This window comes from Cryptotermes secundus, unplaced genomic scaffold (assembly GCF_002891405.2).
Source record: "Cryptotermes secundus unplaced genomic scaffold, Csec_1.0 scaffold144, whole genome shotgun sequence".
Lineage (NCBI taxonomy): Eukaryota > Metazoa > Arthropoda > Insecta > Blattodea > Kalotermitidae > Cryptotermes > Cryptotermes secundus.
Window position 1 is genome coordinate 148,033 of NW_019740655.1, and position 25,750 is coordinate 173,782.

The 25,750-nt window shown below is 41.1% G+C and overlaps 1 protein-coding gene across 2 annotated transcripts in view; it reads right to left on the reverse strand.

Moving 5' to 3' along the window:
* Positions 1–828: 828 nt before the first annotated feature.
* The window catches only part of LOC111872359 (MAP kinase-interacting serine/threonine-protein kinase 1), a 124,244-nt gene continuing 99,322 nt past the window's right edge, over positions 829–25,750 (reverse strand). Inside the window, exons 1-8 of one of the 2 annotated variants that reach the window (XM_023866158.2) lie at positions 18,632–18,843; positions 16,039–16,191; positions 12,336–12,555; positions 9,852–9,988; positions 9,410–9,564; positions 8,982–9,176; positions 7,486–7,709; positions 829–5,057 (exon numbers count right to left, since the gene is read on the reverse strand). In XM_023866158.2, the coding sequence (XP_023721926.1) occupies positions 4,604–5,057; positions 7,486–7,709; positions 8,982–9,176; positions 9,410–9,564; positions 9,852–9,988; positions 12,336–12,555; positions 16,039–16,191; positions 18,632–18,680 (1,587 nt within the window). In that variant the 5' untranslated portion in view covers positions 18,681–18,843 and the 3' untranslated portion in view covers positions 829–4,603. Of the gene's footprint in view, positions 5,058–7,485; positions 7,710–8,981; positions 9,177–9,409; positions 9,565–9,851; positions 9,989–12,335; positions 12,556–16,038; positions 16,192–18,631; positions 18,844–25,750 lie in introns of those variants that run through there. The other variant, XM_023866157.2, reaches the window with a different exon arrangement.

The following is a 25,750-nucleotide window of genomic DNA, read 5'->3' on the forward strand; positions in this document are numbered from 1 at the left end:
TCTGAACATTTTCTGCTATATCACACAATATTGGTGACTTTCTGCCAGCATGTCTGTCTCTCATTAAAGCTGTCCACAGATTAAAAACAGAGCAATCATTTTGGGGCATGAACTGGTAGTTTCTAGAATTTCACAAGAGAGAACTGCTGGCTCATCCTATGCAATGTGATAGCCTAACCAAGACACCCACTGAAACCTGAAACTTGTTTAAAAAATATCCTACCATACATATTATACTGCATCTCCACTTCAAAGAACAAGTATTTATGAAATAATTTTCATAGGGAACACCTAAATAGAGCATGAACAGAATTCAGACTTTAGATACTAAAAGCTGGTGGTTTAGACACCTCCCCCTTTCTCTGGACAACTCTTTTTCTTCTTCAGAATCCTCTTCCAAAAGAACTAAAGTATTAAAGGAAACAGGAACTACAAATAATTCAGATGAAACTAATTTATAAGACAGTTACCTAAGACCTCTATTCAAAACTGATCTAGCATTCTCACCTGTGAGAGGTGCCCTATCAAGAAAAGCCTCATATATCCTATGTGATGGTGAGGTTTATGGAGTCAAGTGACTATGATGAAGCCCCAATACGCAAAGTACTGTAGTTCCTTTAAAGTGCGTTAACTGCCAGAGGGCTGATCTTAAAAATGGGAAACACAACTGATCACATGATTGCAGTGCAAGGGTTACATGTACAGTAGTCACACAAGGGAACGATGCAGCATATGATGTACAAAATGAAAAATGCAAAGGTAAACAGAAGTGTAGGGTATGACATCAAAGGCCCTGGTAACACTCAGTTGATGAAAAAAACATGCCAATAATTTTCACTAATTTATTGATTTTTTTCTACAAGTTTTTAATATCACAGATACAGTGCTTTCAGTAATTAAGCACCATATTATGTTCAATGTTCCATGTTTTACCAGTAATGTTAAGTTTAAAAAAAAAAAGGGTGTGGAACAAAAATTAAAAACATAATAAAGCACTTGTTTGGAAGATGATGGCGAGTGACCCAAACTAATCTTCAAAACAACAAGATGCAAAAATTAATTCTTGATACTATATTTTCCCCATTCTGCAAAAAAAACAAAACTGGGAGATAATGAATTTGCTACAGTTTAAATGTATTATCATCATTCAAGATTTCAAAGGGTCTATATTTCAGTCCATACTCTGAACTGTTTTATAATCACCCCCATAACATTTCATATTCTTGAATGAGGAAAGAAAAATCCTTATGCTTGACAGCAGCAAAAACTGCTAAATCCCATGGCAACATCTTTCAATATTTTGAAGAATTTTCGTTTTAACATACAAGAGATTTTACTCTCTCAAAAAAGCACCCAATCTTAACTTACTAAATAAACATTTAAGATATTCACCTAGCACACAGATGATCATCTTTGAACTTTCAAAGAGCATGTATCTCCCATTCATCAGAATTAGTTAAGATCATTACCATCATTCTTAAAAACATACTCAACTTATGGTTTCTCTCTCTCATAGCTTGGTTCCATGAGGTCTGAAACACTGGGAATAACACCTGTTTCAACTTTCTTAACATTATGGCTGCTCCAATCATGTCAAGATTGGTCTAATTTGATGGAATGTCTCGTCATATAACAATAACGTGACATGTTTACAAAGAATACACACACAGTTGTAATATTTCTCAAACAAATGCCATAGGCCATCACCAATAACTCTCCAAAAATGACTTCTGAAAGCATTTCTTTTTGCATTGCTTAAACGGTTAATGGAAATCTGATGCTGCAAGTGTCAATTATGCAGTTTTCTGTGAAAACTTTAAGTATTATGGCTAATGATGCTCAGATAACTTCTTAATTTCTGTCTTCAGTAGTATATACTTTACTTTGCTTGCAGACATCAGATTGTCAACACTTTGAAGTGTACTATGAAAATACACCTTCCAATCTCTGGCATTAAATTCAGCTGTTACCATTCCTGATATGTCTATTTTGAAACTGTATATCACTTCCCACTGGCATTTCAGTCAGAAAGAAAACTGGTACCTCGTTAAACCTTAGGAGGCTCCAAATTTGGATACAAAGCAATGTATAGCCAGCACATTCCACAACACTAAGTTGTCTAAAGCGCTCTCATTATTCAACTTTAATGCTTTCTTTGATGAAAAAAGATTCATACGTCCTCACATACTTTCGGATTTTCACTCTCACTGCGTCGTGTCATACCATACACATATATATATCTATATATATACATTTATACACGCACACTTACTCGCTTCAGCACACAAACTTACATTTGTACCTGAAGGAGGGAAAAAACGATGTGCATTTTTTATACACAGCATCACACAAGTTCTCATTCTGGCATATTTTATGCCAATGTCCTTGGAAACTGAAAAGCAATAAGTCTTGATAAGGAAACACATAATATTCCACGATTCAGTTTAATTTTAACTTCGATCATATCAAGAGACTGAATGCCATGAACTGTCCAAAACATGTTGTTTTTTTGGAATCATTGTTAGACTAGACAGGCTAAAACAAGAAAACTGTACATACATACAATCAAACATACATTAACACATTACAAAAGAAATAACTGCAAAAATCGAGCAATGAATCTGTATTGAAGTTATATTCAACTTCCACAGTTAGGTGTTCTGGTTTACATGTAACATTTCATGACCTCTGGTAATGGTATTCAAGCTTGTATACTTACATAAATGTTTCTAGCATAATTTATTACACACAAATGATTATGATTGCAGTGGCAGTAGGAATCCCATAACAAATGCAATGGATGACAGAAATGTAATACAGAAAAATAATTTATTAAGGCAGATCGTATCAAATCATCACTCTTGGTTTTCATGAAGTAACTTGAAATATCTTTAAAATGACAACAGGATATGAACTTACAGAATAATACAACAGAGACCAGAAGCAACTTTCAACATAATTCCATGTTATAAAACTGAAAGAAGTATAACCTATACAATGTTAATGAGGCAATATCATACACTCCACAAGTATTAGGACATGCCTACTTCATTTGTCAGACTTATTACAAGCAACATTGGCCATTTCTCACTAGCACGTTTCCATACTAACATCTTGGCATATGTAAAATGCAGGCTCTTCAAGATAGTTACCACACTATGCCATAAAAACCTCTAAAATGAAATTCTACGTGCATACATTAGATAATATACGGCCTATTCGTTAAAGGGTCCTTCACAGCCAACGCATACTGCAATTTCACTAGCTGATGTTTTGCCCCTTCAAAGTTTGAAAACCAATACACTATCATGGCAAACATAATGCTCAAGTCCCTATCTTAATCACCCTTATGATCAGAGAACAAGGGGAAAATGTATATTATATAGCCCTGAGTAGTTATACAGCTTTAATATTATTTACATCATTCATTTAAAAAAATACAAAATACCGTATTTACACACCTATAACAAGGGGAGAACAACACTTTGTCATTTAAATTGAGGAAGGGATTCTCATTGTGAACATATCCTACTTAGCAGCAGAAATATCTCCTTGGAAATTATCTGAGTGACATCTGGAAACCCTACAGCAAACCCCCCCCCAACCTACACTGATGAAAAAAAAATAACCACCGCCATACTTGAAATGTAAAACACAAAAAGCAATTTATGCCATCACATAAATTGTATGGACTCAAAAATATTTTAAAAGTGGCTATACAAAAATTATTCAACAGTCTTCTATATGTACTTTCCCCTTCCATTACTATGAGTCATACTCTTGCTGGTGCTGGTAAATACGGTATTTTAAGCATGCTCTGCTTACAGTCCATGTCCAAATCTGAGACTGGATCATGTATCCCACAAGACAAACTGCATGAAACACAAAATTATCACTACTTCCACTTTCACTACAACTGACAAGACCAATACAGTTAAACTGCTTTGAAAATATAACCGCTTGATGGTACAAAAGACTTGACTTAATGTTCTTGAGGAGGGAAGCTATTACACTTTTTCAAATGTGACAGTTTCATCATCATAAGAAAATTACTTCAACATTTTCTCTTAAGAAAAAAGCAGAATGGTACTGATGCAACTGTTCGCTGTTTACTAAAATCAGAAATGGGAGGAGCTAACGGCTTCAATCGATGTGATCTTGGAAGCAAACACTCAGCACCAAATTTTGCAGATAAAACAAGATTTGATAAACTGGGTGGTATTAATACCATACTGAAAGTGCAAGAATTTTACTGACAAAAAAACCGACATACATCATGCACTACAAAGTGATTCAAATACTGAACTGTAGTTTCCAGTACTACTCAGTCTTTCTCTCAGTTCTTTTTTCACTTAACAAATCACGGAGGATCTCTATGGGCAACAGAAATAATAAGCGACCAGACCGACTCACCTGTGCTCAAATAGCATACCAACTGCCTTTTTAAAAAGCTTATCTTACTCAGAAACACACTGAGATACCTCTAAAACGTCAGTCTGGCACTTATGTTCAATAGTACTTTGCAATAAAAAAACATGAATTGTGAAAAAAAATTATAATTAATAAATCAGGTACACATGCTGGCCGAAGTTCAATTCTTGGTTCAGCCACTAGGAGATGCCACCACAACTATAGGCGCTGGAGTAGATGTGGGCGAGGAAGCAACAAGAAGAAGATTTGCTATCTTTTTACCTTCTGTGGTTGTGGTAGCAGATGCTGCAGAGTTGATTTTATTGGCGGCATTGGTTGTGATGTGGCTGTCCGGCAGATCTTTATCCTCCACTTTTAACAACTCATTGCTGTCATACTTCTTGGTGAAGCTTTGAGCTTTGCGGCGTTGGATCAACTTTGATTCACTTGGAGGAGACAGACCAAATATAGTGTTACCACAACCAGCTCCATTACTTAAATCTGGTTCCTGGACAGCAGAGGACTTGATCAATGATGGCGTCTGCATACTGCCTAGCTCAAGGTTCATGCTGAAGTGCTGCAGCACAACACGATTCACAGCCATTGCACTTTCTGCAAATGCTGACAGCTCACGGGCACTGTTGTTCCTGGGGGCAAGAAAGCAAGCTGAAACTCTTTTTATCAATGTAACACCGGTTCTCACACAACACTGTGACAAGAAGCTGAAATACACAGTAACCCTTTGATGGAAGACACAATTTCAGTGTACCCTGACCTTTGTATCCAGTTAATTTAATCATCTTTACATGGTACATTTTGGTATATGAGAGGATTCCCACCCCTCCCGATTTTTTTTGTAAACCAAGAGTGTTAGGTGCAGTGAAGGGTGAGCCATACAGTCAAGTTTCATGGCCTTCCTTATCATCTGACTGCAAGAAGCAGGAGGCTAACTATGTTCAAACCATGTCACTGGTGTCCACTGCAAACCCTTTACCTGAAACTGTCAAACTCGGTAATACTTAGATACATTTCTGTGACACCATGTCTCCACTGATATTACCCAATTTTTACGTGAATGTGACTGCTACAGCATGTAAGTACCATCTGTAGAAGCTTACAATACAGCCTATTATATGTGTATTTAACAGCAACTTCAGAAAGGAAAGACATTACTGAGGAGTCATGAAAACCACTCATCACCTCCCAGAAATAATGCAGAATGCCAACCTCACAGGCATCATGATGGGGTTCTCCAGGCCATGGCATCATACTCCTAGTCTTCCCTGGCTGCAGTGTCAACAGCTTACTCCCTTCCCTTAGTTAATTCTGCTCCATTCTGCTCCCCTATCTCCACCCTGTCTCTTCCCAGGACGTAATGGCTTCTCTCAACATAAATCTTTCACATACAAAACGCCCCCCCCGTAAGGGCCTGACCAAGGTTATCAATTCCATTTTTCCCAATGCTCCCTCCCAACCATTTTACAGGCAATGGCCACTCTTCCGCTGGATCTCTCTGTTCCTTTGAAGCTCAGACTTGCCTCTACGAGGCCTGATTTTCCACAAGTGGTTCACTCTGCTTGCCTTCTGTTTCATCTTGGCTTCTTCAGATCTTTGAAATATGTAGACATTATTCACATCTTAAAATGCTTACAACTTTCTGAAACTGGCTCCAGCTGCCACGGGAACTCGAGCCCTAGCACTCCCACAGAGTAACAACAAACAGTACCGCATAATATTACTTTACAAATGGTTCTCATGTTTTACTTCAGTCCTGTTCCAGTAACAGCCTCTGCATAATTTTGGGTCATTATTACTAGTCTTCTTATTATCTGAAGAGAATGTAAGACAGCTCCCGAAGGTACAACAGATCACTGTGGTCATGGTGCAAGGGCCAAGAAGGCCCATCCCTAATACATTCATTCATACAAGACAGCCACCATCATCAGACAATAAGAGATGGAGCTGACATCTTGATTCTCCTCACTGCACTAATGATATGACCCTCGTTCAACCTTCTCCTCTTTAAACTTCAGTATTATTTTCTTGTACAAGAAATGGGCGTTTACAAATGCTGACCCAAGAATCTATTTCACTGGAAGGTTCCTGTACCGCTTAAAACTTCACTGGATACTAGTCTTGTTGGGTCTGCCAGATCAATTTATGACCCCTACTTCCCCTCCCCCCAAACTGATCAACTACTGCGACATTCTGAACAATCTTATTGTTTTCTGATCTCAATAACCTCATTCATACTGTGACATGAAGGCTAAGGCTGGAATTGGGGCATCAGAAAAGAAGACTGTTGCTGGTTAATGTGACGTCTTCTATGTCGTCTAACCCAAGGCTATGTAAGGAAGACCACTGGAGCAATGAGAGATGTGAGCTGTCTGCTATAACCTAGCAATGCCTGGTAAAGGTTAACTGAGTAAATGGTGAAGACTCAGAAAGCTGAGGAGACAGCATGTGCAGTATAAGTGTGTATATTAGTATAAGTATCTGTAGCTACAAATTATAAAGAGTCCAATAAATCTAATTAGCAATCTATATCCTAACACATGACAATATTTTGTGCTGATGACAGGGCACCTCCCATTTATCATGCAACCTGGTGATATAATTTTCCTTATTTCAGCTTTCTTCAAGTTTGTGCTTAAGACCTGTTGTTTACCTTCTCTGTCAGATCACATTGCTTTAGGAAATGAGTGTTATGATCTGGTATTTCACTGGTGCAGTAAAATTCTGTTATAACTGACCCTCCACAACCCAGCAATGCCTGCGACACTTCATTACAAATTTAGTGGGAAGAGACATTCTACCAGCTGCTTCTTCTTACCCTCAAATGCAAAATTCCTCGAGTATCCTTTCCCATGCAGAGCATGAATAACTTGTACCATATTTGTGGGCCTTCATTGATATACATTCGGTAAGAAGGATGCCAGAAAAAGTAATGTAAATAAGTGACTGCATTTTGTTAAGCCTGTAACTCGAGAGCTGAAGTGCACTCTGCTTACTGGTAAAATGTGTATACATATCACTGCTCACAGTTGTCTGTGTGACTATAATGTGACAGCCTACCTCCTAATGATGTGAGGAGTAACCAGAGATCGGGCTGCCAGGTTAGATCTGGATGAGTCTGCAGACATCCAGGGGTGAGTTAGCACACACTCTGCAGACAGACGGCGGCTCGCTTCCTTCACAAGCAATGAGCGTATTAAGTCCTTGGCTTCTTCCGAGATATCTGCCCATTCACGCTCAGGAAAATCGTAACAACCTTCTTGGATACTTGTAAACAGCAGTTCCTATTGAAAAACGAACATGAATGTTTAGAGCATTTCATTTATCACCACCAGCCACAAATATATCACTGTGATACAGAAACTATTAATTTCTTTCCCCAATCTATGTGAACATATTGTGACGCGTTGCGCAATGGAGGACGCCCCCTCCCTCCCCGGCAGTGACGTGGTGGGTGAGTCAGCCCCCCCCCCCCTACGTAGAACCGCTTCCTACTGTGACGAGGCACGCAACGCCACTGTTGACATGGGCAACAGCAAACAGAATAAAAAGCTGGCTGAGCAGTAAGCGAGAGTTAGTGTGTGAGCCGGAGCAACACAGTTGGAATCTAGCAGCAGTCGCGGAAAGAAGAACCGGACGTGTGTGACAAACAGTGATAGTTTGTGATAACTGAGAAGTAATGGGGAGTGTGTAACACAGTGACACTTATATAGCTCCCATACTGTGAATACATGTAGACTACTGAAGATAGAGTGAACAGATTATTGCGAACAGGGTTATAAAGCGTGAAACCCTGCAACAGTGTTATAATCAATTGTAGTTACGACTTGTAGGTTGTTAAATAAACCAATTAACAATCCGAACAGCGTCTTCAGCCGCAAAACATGTTACAATATATTAATTTCTATATTCGCTAGTTACATATTGTAACGTGTTTAGCCACTGAAACGCCGTTCAGATTGTTAATTGGTTTATTCAACAACCTACAAGTAACAGCTACAATTAATTATGACAATGTTGCGGGGTTTCACAATTTATAACCCTATTCGCAAATCAAATCACTCTATTGTCAGTAGTCTACAAGTTTTCACAGTACGCGAGCCATACAAGTGTCACTGTGTTACACACTCCCAATTAATTCTGTTGCCACAAACTGTCACTGATTATCACACACTAACTCGTAACTCGCCGCTGGCTAGATTCCAACACAACTCATAGGTAGCTGCCTTCAGAACTGTCTTTGGCGGTTGTGTAGTTCCCTTATAAACCCTCAGCAGGGTAACGAGAAAACAGCCACGTAATAGGCACCACTGTTGCTACTGTCGTCTCTCGCAACCACTGCTTATCCGCATTGCATAGCGACCGGGGCTCAGCTCACTTTAGCTCCGCTCGGCATGTCAGCGCTGGCGGGGGGAGGGGAGGGAGGATGTTGACCTGCCTATTACCGTTGCGCAACATGTCACACCGCTCCCTCCTTAAGGCTGTTCGTTTCTGATCCCTATGAAGAAACTGAATCTCCCCTAAGCTCCAAAGTTTCCACAATGAACTTCAATTACCTGACATGCTTGACAGTTTTCACCTCTCTCCCAACCACAGTCAGACCCACAGCTGCCGTAGAAAGGTGGGTAGCCACACAGCAAGATATACATTATCACTCCGAGGGACCAGAGATCACACCGCTTATCATATGAATTAGATTCGCCAATAAAAGCCTCTACGACTTCAGGGGCCATGAACTCCGCACTTCCAACCTGAAATCAATAAAACATCAGTACACATACTGCTGTACAACTCAAAGCCTATTTGTTACCACAAACACATAATTTGCATAATACAATGGATTGTTAAGACTAGTTGTCATTCTGTTTCACATCTGAAGGTTCATATTTCATGTTTTGGCACTTAGTTGTGACCCCCCCCCCCCCAATCAGATAGCACTGGCAATCTACAGATGTGGACATTCTGTAGTATCATATCAACTTACTGGGGTGAGTAGCTGTGGTGTAGAGAGGGGAGAAGCCAGGTTTGAATTGAACTTGATTCCTGAGCTCAGGTCAAAGTCACATATTTTCACTGGACTCAGCTTGTCTGGATAAACACAAAGGATATTCTCTGGCTTCAGATCCCTGTGAGCAATACCTGTAACAACGAAAAACCATACAAATGAACAATGAACTTCAAAAGACAGGAGAAGGAAGGTAAATCAAGAGCTTTCATGTCATCAATCTGCAATATATGATTTATTTATGCTTGAAGTTTAATCTGCTGTTATCTTCAGTTTAGGATTAATGCCAATTCATTCTATAAAGAAATTTACCAGTTCTCTGCAATACTGTAATCCATAAATGGCATAATGTTTGTTTAGGGGACCCTGAAAACCAACCCAGGAAGCATTACATGACATCTTTAAAATGACAAGAACTCACCCTTAACATGAAGGAACTGGAGTGCACTGGCAAGATCCCTGATGATCTGACTTGCTTCTCGCTCAGTGAAGTGAACGCGTTCCTGGATGCGGGTAAGGAGAGGACCACCATTCACTTTTTCAAACACAAGGTAGAACCTTAAACAAGACAAAGAAATGTTTAGAACACAAGATCTCCCACTCGTCACACGTGAGAAAACCAGACTTCAAGCTTGTTACTTTGTTGATCAAGAATGGTCATGAATTCAGTGGCAACACTGCTAATAATCTGGGCAGAGTGGGGGAAAGAAGCAAAGGTTGGCCAGACCATCTATGTGGCATGCACCACTAAATATGGCCAACAAAGTAGGCGGTATGAAAAATAACAGTTCTATATTACTGCTCCCACATCATTTATAGCTCAATGACCAATAATATATGGATCTAAAAACTGCTGCTCTGCATTCAGAAGTACCAGGTTTAAATCTTGATCCCAACAAGGTACCGGGTATGAGATTTTGTGGTTTTCCAGCAATATGTGATAGAACCTCATGGCACAGACATATAACAATTGTTAGGCTAAACAGCAATAAATATTATGTTAAAAATCTTTATAAAACAGACTGTAAGTGCATATCAAAATCACAAAACAATAAAACTGCTCAAGCTTGAAATTAAAAAAAAGATATCAACTACGTAAAACTGATCCCTTGCCACGGACAGGACTGATTTAAAGATGTTAGGCGTGACTCGCTGAAATATTAGCTGAAGAAAGAATTCTGACTGGGTCTATACACCTTGCCCCCCCCCCCCACCCGCCCGCCAAATGCTTACAACAATTTTGAAAAGTGGACATGAATTCTGATTAGTATGACATATCTAGTAAGTGCATCCTAGAAACGTGTCATATTATACACAGGTGACATACAGCTCTTAAAGAATGTCCACCCATGTTCATGACTTTAGGTTCAAAGAAATTGGATCCATGAAGGAACTAAAAAGAGCTATTCTGAAAGATGCCCTTGCTTGCATTTCTCTGCTACACTGGCTGAGACAATATGCCAAAAACATCTGATTCAACTACAACAGGAACCAGACCTGGCCATATCCAGGTATCTTATAACCAAGCAAATATGTGGGGCAATCCAAAAGTTACGGAAATTTGAATTTTGTACGCGAATGGTTATGAATACATCGAAATACCGCTAGGTGTCTCCTCACACATCCTTCTCGAATCAGTGTGGTAAGTGGCGTCGAGTTGAGTGGTTGGGTTTATTGTTGGTGAACGTATTTCCATTGTTGTGTTTCCGTGAGTTTGCGGTTTTGCGATGGCTGACCTGAGAGAGCAGCGTGTCTGTATAAAGTTTTGTTTCAAACTTCAGAAAACCACTGCAGAAACACACCAAATGTTGAAGCAAGCTTTTGGCGAAAACAGTTTAGGCCAGACACAAACTTATGACTGGTATAAGCGTTTTAAAAATGGCCGAACACTGACTGATGATGACGATTGTTTGGGACGGCCGTCAACTGGCACCACACCAGAAAATGCGCGAAAGTTAGGGATCTAATTCTGCAAGATCGTACACTGACCCTCCAAGACCTCTGTAACACCTTGGGACTAAGTTATGGTACATGTCAACGAATTTTGTCAGAGGAACTGAACATGAGGAGGATTACAGCAAAGTTTGTGCCATGACTGCTGCAAAATGAACAAAAGCAGCATCGCTTGGAAGTCTGCAGGGAACTTCAGCAACAGTTTCAAGAGGATCCAAACTTTCTTTTGAAGGTTGTCACTGGTGACGAAAGTTGGGTTTATGACTATGACCCTGAAAGCAAGCAGCAATTGTCGCAATGGAAGAGCCCTTCTTCACCTCGGCCAAAAAAAGCTCGACAAGTCAAGAGCAACATTAAGTCCATGTTGATCTGTTTTTTTTTATGTCAGGATTGTTCATAAGGAGTTAGTCCCTCCTGGTCAGTCAATAAAGAGTTCTATCGCGACGTTCTAAGGCGTTTGAGGGAGAACATGAGGAGAAAACGTCCAGAGAAGTGGAGCACGAACGACTGGGTACTCCACCATGACAATGCATGACTGCATACGGCTTACATTGTGCAGGAATTTTTGGCTAAAAACAAGATGGCAGTTGTTCCCCACCCACCGTACTCGCCAGACTTAGCTCCATGCGACTTCTTTCTCTTCCCCAAGATGAAAATCAAGTTGAAGGGGTGAAGATTTGATACAGCTGAGGAAATTCAAGCGGAAAAGCAGACGATACTAAACTCCCTAACAAAGAAAGACTTCCAGGATGCATTTGAAAAGTGGCAGAAACGCTGGGATCGGTGTATGCGCTCCCAAGGGGACTACTTTGAAGGTGATGGCACAGAATAAGATCTAGGTCAGATGTAATAGTTTTTATTAATATATTTTGGGAACTTTTGGATTGCACCACGTATACTAGTGCCTATCCAGGGTTCGAAACAGGACTGCAATGCCACAAACATAATTTACCTTTCTTCATCTTCGAAAAACTCTATGAGTTGAATGATGTTAGGATGGCCTTGACAATGGTGAAAGGTCTCCACCTCTTTGAACACTCGGCTGCGACTATGTCCTGGAATCTTGTCGATAATTTTAACAGCATACTCCAAGTCTGTCCAGATATTAACACAGGTCTGAACAGATGCATATGCCCCTTCTCCAAGCACCTCACCAGTCAACCTGTAGAGCTCTGAAACCAATAAGGTAACAAATTATTTCCAACACTTGATGCATGGGCATCTAGCTTATTACTTCAGGTATGGACAAAGGGCAGCACTGTAGGAACGGTGTGTCTATCGCCGCTGCACCCTGAAGGTGGTGTTGGAGGGATTCATTTACTCAGAAACCATTTATTCCTGGAAGAGTACTGAAGCTAAACATCCTTCTCATTCATTCTGATGCATATCTTCAATCACTGCACAGATTCACTTGCGACAGATTCATCTGCATGCGTTGATAAGAATAACTACAGATCAACAGTAAAATCTGAACTTATCTTTGAGGAAATGAGGGACATTATCTCTAGAAAGGTAATAGATCTCCCCTAAGTACTATTCCATTTTAACTGTTAGGTGTGGAATTAAAAATGTAACTGAAATCACTTCTTTCAAATTTACTTATATTTCAATCCACTGAGACAGCAGAAGGTAAGGTTCTGGGGCTTAATTAATTAAGCACCACGCCATGAAGATGTATGTGGGAGTTGGAGGAGAGCTGCACCATTCTTGACCTCGGTGCTAGATGGCGGTGTGATCAGTTTCACACCCTAGCCACTTTACTACTGGGGAAAGAGCCACCAGTACCCACTGTACAGAGGGCTATGTGGGTCCCAGAGCTGGTATGGACATTGTGAAGATACATCTTGCCTGTGCCAGGAATCAAATCCCGGTTGTCCAGCCCGTAAACCACAGTTTTCATAAAACTGACTATTCCTGGATTTTTCCCTGTAAACTACTAAGTATTTAATGGAACGTACATCAAAATAAAACTCGACTTTAAGCAACAACTTCTCTATTGGAAGTTATAAGAATGTTCATGGAATAAAAATTCAAGCAAGTTCATATATGAAGACTTGATCCGATGACACTTGACGAACAAAACCCAACAGGGACGAAAGTGTCTACATTTGAAGTATACATACTTTCCAAGCACATTCTCTGTGATTTCGCATAACTGTACTGATATTTAAATTTTCATTTTATGCCATTTATATCAAGGGTGAAAACAAAAAAGGGTAAACATTCAATCTGAGATTCTTGTTAAGTGGAGCTTGGGCACCATAGCTCAAGCTGTTAGTCACTGGCTTTCCACCACGGTGGCCCAGGTTCAATCCCAGGTCCGGTCAAGTGGGATTTGTGGTGGACAAAGTGGCTCTGGGGCAGGTTTTCTCAGAGTACTTCGGTTTCCCCTTATTAACCAATTGCTCCACAATCACCCTCACCTATCATCTGGGGCTGGTACAATAGGCCAGAAGTGACCACAGTACAAGGAACTTAGTCCCACACCACTAGCAATAAAAAAAAAAAAAACTGGAGCTTGACAAAGTCAAAAGCAAAATACACTGTACAACTTTCAGATGCGATAAGAGTCTAGCATATTTCTGAAATTCTAGGACAGGGAACAGTTATGACAGCAGCTTGTAGAATTCTGGAATATAAACCCTAAAGATTATTCTTATTCCAAATGAGGCAGATGTGTCTTTCCCTGGGTCTTAGAATTGGGAGAATGAAACTGACCACTCACCTCCATATAACAGAAAAAGAGGCGGAAAGAGAGAAATGGATAGCTAACAGAAACAGCTGATTCTCACGGGGAATGATTCATTACTCAATCAGCCAATCTCTCTCCGGGTGGTGGGGGGTGTAACACGGCAACACGTCAGATGAGACGTTCCTGCCTTAACCTGCAGCAATTTCTGTATCTTCCCTCATTACAGTTTCAGGAAAACAATATGATTAAAAAAATTGCCACCCATTAAAACCACACCTCCTTGCATTTTAATATGCAGACAATTAACTATGCCACCCATTAGCACACCTCTGAAAACAGATCCTCCAAATTCAAGTAACTCTAACCACAATGCTCTTTCCATGTAATTCGTTTAGTGCCTCAGTATTTAGAAGCCGGGATACCACAGTTGGTACAGCTACTGGCTACAGGCCAGACGACCAGAAAGTCATGGTTCTAATCCTTGTAGGGTCAAGAATTTTCTCTTCTCCATGTTGTCCAGCTCTGGAGCCCACTCTGCCTCCCATTCAATGGGTACTGGTGGCTCTTTCCCCAAGGGGACAAAGAGGCCAGGGTGTGAAGCCAACCACTCACTCAAACTAGTGCAGAGGTCACGAACATGTGCATCTCCACATCCACTCCACATACATCTGCATGGAGTAGTGCTTAATTAGATTAGCACAGGGGCAATTTTAACTCACCTTCAGTTAGTACCCAGGTCAAGAAAATGTCGATCTATACATTCACTCCTCCATACGCCTTCATGGCGTAGTGCTTAAGTAGTTAAGCAGAGGGTCAACTTTACATTTTACCTCAGTATTTAGTGTCCAAATACAGTATACATGAAATGGAAGTTATCTGGTGATGTCCTGTTACCGATGGCTACGGCTAGTAAGACTCCATGTCACAGTGACCTTGAAAATTAAAGGATCGGGCGGAAGGGGGGAGGGAGAGAGAATGGGAGGGGGAAAAGAAAAGTCCATGTGATAAAACGAAGGCAAACATCTTAAGCGGCGAAGTTTACAAACATTAGCCACCATTTTAACCTTCAATTTGTACGAAGGACAGAGATGTTTCCTGAGAGTATATGGTGCTACAAAACTTAACAACATTTTGGGATATATATATGCAGTTAACGTGTCTCAGAGACTGACTGCTTGCACTGCTAGCATCAGTGATGCGACATGCTGTATCAGCACAAGAAGTGAAGAAAACGTTTCAGACTGTACTGGTAAAGTTGTCCCTGTGCTTAACTAATTATGCCATTGAGTCGTATTCTTGACCCTGGCAATAGATGTTAGGTGAGTTGTCAGCTTCACACTCTGGCTACTTTACCCTTGGTGAAAAGAGCCCCAGCCAGTGGTTAGTTGCTATACTGTCCGTGTTACATAATGTACTAGTGTCATTCAAAAGGATGGTCCTAAAATTTAAAATGCCTTACTTACTTATGGAGCCGAGCCCTTCTTGAGAAGACAAATCTGCAGCTACTCAATAATTTCGCAGAATTTTTTATGGTACCCCAAGGTTCACAAGATCCCTCCACTGGTTCCTATCCATAGCCAGATCAATCCAATTCACACCATCCCATCCTCACTCTCTACGATCCATTTTAATACTGTCCACCCACCTGCGCCTTGGTCTTCCCAGTGGTCTCTTTCCTTCTGGCTTTCCCACCAATATCATATATGCATTAAAATTCCTATATTTAATAAATATGTAAATTCGGGTTTTTTGTACGTACGGTATATAAAATCAGAACTGTATCTACAAAATTTTTTTTATATTTCCAACTGATACTGGTAACATGAAGCGGCACTTACTATGTGCAACACTTTTCCACTGTGCTACACTGGAAGATCTGCTGCAATATAGAACCCATCTGGCATGCCCATACCCACTCATCTGTTCATCACTTGAAAAGAACCAACAAGACTCAAACCTCTACCTTGGAAACAGGAAGATACAAGGCTGGAGCCTGTTCTCTTCTTCTTCCTGCGCTTGCGCCGTGCCTCCTCCTTGCGCTGCTGCACACTGTTGTGGCATTCATTAGTACCTGTCACCGTCTTATTGTCCCCTCCACGAGTAGACAGAACCTCACCTACAGAACAAATCAAACCACAGCTCCATGAAGTTTGTAACTTATATAACAGTTTAGCATGAAGAGATCATTATTGTTAAAAGCAACATACATGACAAGAAAACGTTTGGCTATTAGCTATATTGCTACTGACAGTTTAACTGGGGTCCTCTCACTACCACAGACCATAAATACGGTATTTTCATTAGAAACGGAACACCTGTATAGCAACACACTACAATACCAAGAACCATGTACTTTCTTTGGACAAGGGACAATTCAAAAAAGTTTCAAATCTCTAACGGAACCTAAGTATTACAAACACACAACGATAAACGTTTTAATGAATAAACTAAGATATAAGTGAAAAAAACTCGACTATTCTTCTAATTTGCATATATGTATAAAACATACTCTAAAGCAGACAAAATATGAACCATGGACTGGGAACGACATGGCACACATGGCTGTTTCAAGACACTCTCTTACCATGTTCCTGTAAGATTCAAGAGAAAACTTATAAGCCCAGTCTCACCTAAAACGCCGGTGGAAATGTGTTAACGTAATTAACTTATACCCCATCATTCATGCATCACTCACGCAACTGCAATCTAGAAATTACATTTCTGCTTAATTTCAAAAATATTTTACGTAAATGGTAATGCGGTAGGACAAAACGAAAACCTATGTATACCAATGAACCCTTCTCAACAATGAAATATCTCTGATTACTTGGGCAAAATTGCGGAAACTGATATCCAAAGTGCGCGCGCCTTGTAACTACAACTAATCATTATCCGTGAGAAGGAATAGCGCAGTCGGTATAGCGACTAGCTACTGGCTGGACGACGACCCCTTCCGAGTACCGGTGGGGACAAGAATTTTCACTTATCCATGTCGTTCAGACCGGTTCTGGGGTCCAGCCAACCTCCTATTCAATGGGTACCGGGGACTCTTACCAGGGGGTAAAGGGCCGGAGCGTGAAGCTCACCTCCAACTAGTTAAACGGTCAAGAAAACGTGGGTCTATACATCCCTCCACCATACATCTTCATGACGTAGTGCTTAATTAAGTACAGGGACAACTTTACTAATCATTATCCACTTACACGCAAAAAAGAACTATGAAAGTACCGCTAGAAAATGACATAATACTACTCAAATAATACTGCTTATGCGCTACAATGTTAAAATGAAAGTGGACTAGTGGTCCGACTTATGCTACGTGTCCGAGCAACAGGAAACCTGGATTCCGCATCCCCCCCCCTGCACACAACAGTATCACAAGCTACCCACACCCAGCAGTGTCTACACACAGCCGGCAAGTCACGCCAGAGTAAACGCAGTAAAGCATGGCGCAAAGACTGAGCACAAACAATACCAGCCGATGTCAGTTTCAAATTCTGCATGGTCATCAGGAACGTTCATATCGATACCAAATCACTTTACTGCATTACATACTGCCATACTTAAATATAAATTCAATCCTAGTTAAAAACAAAACATTCTAGCCTGAAAATAAACTACACATCGCTTTCGTTTTCATTACAGAACTGTCTTGGTCCCGGTTTCGGTTCCTGCAGAAGCTGAAATTGTGTCTTCTCCGGGCCTCTTATCCAATGGAAACCCGGTGGGGGGGGGGGCTTTCAACGCAAAAGTTAACCTCTCACCTGGCTCCCCTGCCCAGAATGCGTGAAGCCTATCTCGAAAACACACTACGTCTTCAGGGTGGGTTGCACAGAAACAATCTTAACTTATAATACCGTGGTTATTCTTTCCTTCTTCCTAAACCACCGGGTGAAACACCTATTCAACGACGAACTTCCTCCATTTCAGTTCTTCGGAACAAACATTAATTTAACACCACTAAAATAAAAATAAGCGACATATCAGTATGTTGCATCAATACACTACACTTCATCTGATATTTCGCTGTATGGGAACACAACTCTTTCACGTTTTCCACTAAGTACAGATCGGCTCCAACCCGGGCCTACCAAACAGGCAGTGGGGACTCTTTGCAAATATAAAGCAGTCACAACTTACCTCATTTAACACAACAGTTAACAATGCGTACAGCGTTACCTCCAAGCATCTAATACATCCTCATGGCGTAGTGTTGAAGCCAAGAGTAACTTTACCTTTAATGGACTAATGTGATTCATTTCTCAGCGTCTTCGTTTCTTCCGTAATATCACAACCAACGCGATTCTTTTTTTTTTTTTTTTTTTTTGCTGANGAAATACCTACACACTAGATTCGGAGCATCTGCTTTTATGCTGGTTTTACGCCAAAATAAGGGATTCAAACTACGTGTAACTACAGTATAAGCGGGAGGAAAAAAAACACTTGGCTATAACTACGCTTAATGCTACAATATTTGTAACTGGGATGGAATTTCATCTTCTACAAAACTTCGGCGTAAGTTACAATGCATTCCAAAACAAAAATGAAATACTTACAACACTCAGTCTCGGACCCTCGCACTTCTTCTAATATCTTCTCAACCATCACTAATGTGTGGGGAAGGGAAACTTTTGACCAAACAGAAATTAGAAACTGGCCCCTTCGAACTACACCGACTGCCTTGTCTTCCAACACACTAACCCATCCGTCCAACTACCACCAACCTTCGCCCTGTTCCAACTCCGACTGCGTGTCTGAACACGTAGCAGCAGTAGATATGGCAGATATTGGCTGCCTCAAAGAACTTAGGTAGAAAAGACATTCACAACGTGACAAGGATAGAGAATTAGAGAATCACGCCATTTCACATCTGTTTGTAGCCAACGACGCGAAATTCACAACGCACTATTTACGTTACGATGAATTCATCATTTGGTTAGCAATAAGAAAACAAGACACAGGCATACGTAATAATTGGTGTATTCTTTATTTTCACTTTTACTACTAAAATTGTTATTTAACATCTAGTGAGAACTGACATAACAAGTCTGGAATAAGACTGAAAAGCGAGGCGATGGCCTATTTTACAATATTGTATCAGAATGCAGGGCTTAGAACTTTGACATCGATTGAAAGCGATACCAGATGTTGCTGAAGTTGCTGAAGGGACTCAGAAACCACATAAGTGAACGCGATCTAAACTAGGGACCTCCAGAATGCGAAATAGTAGTGCTATGCACTACAATATGACAATACGCACGAAAATACTGGTCGAGCAGTGAATCCGTGCAGTCAAATGCTTTAGAATAATAAGAAAAAATGATCGACCTTGATTGTCGAATTATGATAAGTGTCATCTCGTGCAATATAAAACTGCCATCACTCGATAAACGAATTATTCTTTCAGACACTTAAGCTTCGTTGTAATATTTGCTGAAACTAATAAAGGAGTGTGGTTGAATGTAGGGCATTTGCCACGGGCAGGAGAAGGAAGAGAAAAATTTCGTTTAAATCAACCACCTTTAAAGAGACGACAAAAACGGAATGCCTACATTAAAACGGAATTTCAGAAAATAGCAGTTCTGATAGACTTGAGATACAAACGGCGGTGAATTAACTACAGCAGGGCTGTCCAAAGTCAAAGCAATTAGAATGCAAAGTCTACACTTTGGCCGCATTATCATTTTTCCCCTTATATTTTTTTTCACTAGCCCTACAGCCCCCTTGGACCCTGACCTCTGATTTTCAATTTCATGATCATATTACGGACGGTAGGACTCCTTGGACGAATGATCGGCTTGTCGCAAGGCCTCTATCTGAACACAGGACAACACAAAAGGAATAAAAACACACACCAAACATACATGCCTTGTGTGGGATTCGTATGCACGATCCCAGCTGCAGAGCGAGCGAAGACAGTACAGACACCGCTCGGCTACCGTGACCGGCTTTCCCCCCGCCCCTTATACACCGATATAAATATAAACCCCGAATTGATCAGACCAATGAAGTACAGGCACACGAATTAGATATAAACCCATAAGGCTCAAACCATTTCGTTCATTGTAATATACTGTAACATTATCTGAAAATTAGAAGAATTAAACGAATTTGCTTCTGCAAAAACAGAGAAAAGACACCCACTCTGAATTTCTTTCAATGTGAGCCCCGAAGACAACGTTCCCCTTTACAAAAGCAGAGACAGCAAGTCGAAATAGGAAAGAGGTCCATCTGTTAGTCAATAACGTCACAATTCACAATTGATAAAGTACTCTGCATGACTGTATAAGGGGTGGGCGTTCTCGGCCCTTGCACCGCGACCTACAGTGGTCTGTGTGCTTAAGTACTCTGTAAGAAGGTTACGTGCTCCCAAACACGGAAATCATCTTCAAGCCAGAAACTATTCATTTTGGTACTGTGTTTATTCGGGGCACGCGGTAGCGTAGTTGGTTGAGGCATTAAGCTACAAGCAGGAAGGTCAAGGTTTCAGTCCCGATAAAGTCATTGGATTTTTTCAATTGATCTAATCCTTCTAGCCGTATTATGGCTCTGGGGTCGAGGCAGCCTCTAACTGAAATGAGAACCAGGAATCTTCGTGGGGTAAAGGGCGGCCGGCGCGTAAGGCCATCTGTGAGCCGATTGTTTAGATGATGTCGGAGCCTCGGCGTCCCACGACCCTATGGGCCTTCACGGCCTGTTACAGGGATACTCTTAGCGTTTTTTTTTCACTGTGTTTATTCAGAAAATGCATAACTAAAACAAAACTTGCTAACACCTTAAATTCACGTGTTTACTAAGTAACTTTTCATATTATGCAGTGCAATAACTGGTGACAGAATCTGATAATTGCTGACGCAGCATAAGCACGAAAGTAGACACATCACTGTACACTGAGCAACAGCCCGCACCAATATCCCCCCCCCCTTTTTGGACTCCGGCTGCGCCACCGACAGCTGCACGTCCTGTTCTTGTTTTTCCTCCACTGTGGACAGGAAAGGGGAGGTAGCTGCACATCTGGAAAATTCCATAACGGGAGACCCTACCTCTTTCGTAGCATCAGCCCTCGCCACAGGTAAGCTTATTAATGCAAACAGTGCATACGGTTGTGAGATGTCGAGGTTCTCACATTTTCTAGGCAATCGTCTCACAGATGGCGGTAAGGTGGCTGCCGGCCGCCCTTTACGCCCCAGGAAGATCCCTGGTACTCATTTCTGTTATAGGCTGAGTCAACCCCAGGGCCATAGTGAGGCTGGAAGGATTAGGTCAACTGAGAAATCCAACGAACTCATCTGGAACCGAACCCGTGATCTTCCGGCTTGCAGCATAGTGCCTCAACCAACTACACTTCCGCGTGCCAACTGGACACTGGCCTGATAAGCTAGACCATTTATCTGCTCACGGGCGCCTACAGGATTTGTTCGCGGGGGGGGGGGCAACAAATTTACTAACAGCATTACGTTCACGCAGTTCAGAACTGCTTCTACCCATCTCCGTAAAGTATTAAGGATAGAAGAACAGACTACAAGAAAACTTTAAATATTTATTATTATTTTGTATGTTTTTTCTTTCCATTTTGAGTCTTTTCCAAAATCCAGAAGCCTGGGCTGCTTCCATCTACTGGTGCCCCACGAATCCGCCTAATGACAATGATTTTTCTATGGTGACAGCAATAAAACCTTTACAGTGTCATTTCGCTCGCAGAAAGATTATGCAGTTGTATGGGATGCATTGCCGGTCACGGTAACCGAGCGGCCTAAGGCATGCACTGTCTTCGCTCGCTCGGGAGCCAGGATCGTGGGTTCGAATCCCACTCAGGGCATGGATGTTTGTGTGCGTTTTTCTGTGTTTGTGTACAGGTAGAGGCCTTGCGACGAGCTGATCACCCGCCCAAGGAGTCCTACTGCATGTTTAAGATCTAGTAAAACCGAAGTGAACGGAGAGTTTCATGGAGGTAGGCCTAGGCCCAAATGAGGGCTGTAGCGCCAATGAAAAAAAAATAGGATGCATTAAAACATTTGTGCTATCTGATGCATATTAGAAATATACACGCACAGACCCCAGCATTGAAAAAATTCGCAAATGTATCACTCCCTACCCTTTCTTTGCATGGATTTGAAATTTATCTCTTACACTAACAAAAGAAAACAAACAAACATACTAATCAAAATAATAAAAAAAAACAACTTCTCGACTCCTAATGGGCACGACATAAGCATCAATACAATCAAATCACACCAAGTGGCACTGGTTAAGAACTACGATGTGGCCCTGAAGAGGCTAACAAGCTAAAACGCGTCCACCACTTAAGAAAATCGTTGTGATAGGCGTGTAAGGTCATATACAAAAGTAAACATCATAATGTACACCAAGGACATGAATTCAGGCAGGATGACTGTTTTGAGAACGATGTCCTGAGGAAATTATCTGGACCTACGACACGAAAATAACAGAAGGGGGAAAAGTACGTACTGATGAACTTCATAATTTGTGGGACTGCTCTTCAGCAAAGATAGCGACAGACTATGGGTTCGAATCTCGGCATAGACAAGAGATTTTTCTGTTTTCAATAACGTCCAGACCAGCTGTGGGGGCCACTAAGCCTCCTATATATGGGTACCGACACTGCTTCCATGAGGGCAGAGCGGTCGGAGCGTGAAGATGGTCAATCACTTCCATCTAGTGTCGAGGTTAAAAATGTTGGAGCTATACCTCCACTCCCGAATAAGTCTTTATGGCGTAGTGCTTAATTAGTTAAATCCAAGGATAATTTTACCTTTTATGTTACTCTTCAGCAATACTATTAGAATGACAATCAACGTCGGCCTAGCGCGGATGCAGAGAGGAGAAATGAACATAAAATTTTAATTGGAAGACTTGAAAGGGGAAAGAACTGCAGAAAACACGTAGACTGGGGGATGATTTAAACATAGAGCTGAGGCTGTGGAATAGATTTATCTGGTCCAGTACATGGTCTTATGGCGGGTTCTTACGGCAAAGAACGTCCGGCTTCATGAAAAGTTTGGGATTTCGTGACAGCATGACTATCAACTTGTAAAGGACTCTACCCTTGGGGCTTCCTAGTTTCAAAATGCAAAGCTGACGATGCCTTCTTATACCTAGACGATTTACTCGCATTGTGCGTGCTATTGTAATGTTACGTTGATTATTTTTGAGGATTTAAAGACCCGGGAGAGGGAAGGAGGGAGAGAGAGGTTTAACACATATATTCCATAGAATTCTAATTTAGGTGCCTCGTTCTCAAATAGAAACCACGCTGATCTTGCATGCAAAATCTGGTCTGAGCCTCTACAGTGGTGGGTAAAAAGTAGCAACGAATTGCTGAATTAAGTTCGTTCTTGGCTGAACTCCATTCCATCGCTTTGAAATTAAAGAGAAATAGAGAATGTTCAACCCCTATCATTCATACTGGTACGAGTTATGTAAACAAGGGGTCTGAATATAGATTTCATAAGCTGTTCTTTGCAAGGCACGTTTCATTTATACCCTTCTGGAGTCAAATTCGATACATTTCAGAAATTTCGCGAGTCTAGGTGTACGCTTCTTTATTTAGAGCGGTCATACGGGTTTATTATTATTATTATTTATTTTTCACAACCAGTCTTGAATCAGTGGTACCTCCATAATGTTTTAATTTACAGCTGAACTTCAAGGACTCCAGCACCGATACACCTCGAAGTTTCTGTAAATTTCTGCATCAACGTTACAGTTAGTTCACGTGTTTCAAAGATTTCACATGGAAAGACATTTCTATTACTCATATCTAGCGCGTCAGTCATATGCCGCCGCATTGCCAACTGTAATATCTGTCGGAACACCATACTTCATTTCAGAACGCGTGACTTCGAATTCACTACAAAGTTTTTCGTTAATTCCAAACAGGAGGACAGCGTACAACACTGCTCATTTATCTGTGTTATTAAACACAATTAATCCAGTGGGAAGGTGCACTGTCTTCTGCTTAGCTGTTAAACATGGCAACCCTGAACAGTGACGTGTATATCCTAAGGAACCAACTATTTCCCCTCCACTTTCGTTCTAAAGACTGGGCAGTCATGTGAGTGTTCGCAAACAGCATTGCGTGGTTTGATACCGATTGCTTGTCTGATGAAACTGGTACAATCGTTTGCGTATATTAGTAGTCGCTACATCTGCGCCCGCACTACGCCGTGACAAACGACATCGATGAGTAATGCTTAGATAACAAGGAACACCAAGGAAGGTCTTCCGGTTCAAACGTTCCAAGTTACACGTAGACCAGGCATGTCCACCGCGTTGATCTTGGGATGATTTTTGGTCGATCTCATAGGCGTATAAAGAAATTATACGTGAAAAGCATGTAAATTCACTTGTAATATAATATGATTATTATATTCAGATTTTGAAGGGAAAATACGTGTTAAAGCTGTCTATACTTTCAATGTATGATGCTTTTACAACAAACATCAGGCGTCGTGTTATTTTTACCAATATTTTTGCTTAAAGCGAGGTACGACGATAGGAGGGGGTGGTAGATCACTGGCAGTTTTGACACTAAAAAGTCGATCACAACCCGCCTGAAGTTGGACATGGCTGACGTAGACCAACACGCAGCTCTATGAAACGGCCTACTCACGTGTTTACTTGCAGAACAAAATCGGATACGTCATATCGATCACAAACTTCAGACAAGGCATTCCTACACTGTGCATGTAGCGGGCAGTTCTTCAGGAGCTATTAATCGCCCAGTTGGGTACTCCCGACTCTCATGTAATGCCAAATTTTCATTAGTGTTCACAAAAGCTCGCTACTGGACCCAATAATCCTACTAAGCAAGATAACCCCAGCCACAACACTCAGTCCTACCGAAGATTCATTCTAATATTTGTGTATAAGATCCATTATTTTGTACCATTTTGAGAGGGGGGGTTGTGGATTTAAATTCCTTACTATTTATTCCTTCCTTCTTGGCCTAGGTCTTCAAAGAAGCCTCTTCTCATCAGGTTTTCTANCCTGAAGTTGGACATGGCTGACGTAGACCAACACGCAGCTCTATGAAACGGCCTACTCACGTGTTTACTTGCAGAACAAAATCGGATACGTCATATCGATCACAAACTTCAGACAAGGCATTCCTACACTGTGCATGTAGCGGGCAGTTCTTCAGGAGCTATTAATCGCCCAGTTGGGTACTCCCGACTCTCATGTAATGCCAAATTTTCATTAGTGTTCACAAAAGCTCGCTACTGGACCCAATAATCCTACTAAGCAAGATAACCCCAGCCACAACACTCAGTCCTACCGAAGATTCATTCTAATATTTGTGTATAAGATCCATTATTTTGTACCATTTTGAGAGGGGGGGTTGTGGATTTAAATTCCTTACTATTTATTCCTTCCATCTTGGCCTAGGTCTTCAAAGAAGCCTCTTCTCATCAGGTTTTCTACATTTGTTTATGGATTCGTAATTTCATACGCACTACATTCTCCGCCCCGCGAATCACGCTAATATATTTGGCAAAGAGCAGGTTTGTACAAATTTCCGATAAATCTAGGAATCACCAGCAAAAAGGAGAGAACATAATACTTCGGGTGAGAAATCTGCTTGTTTTTACGACAGAAAATACAACAGAAACGTCTATGTATGTACAAATAACAGCCAGTTCCTTCCACGCTCT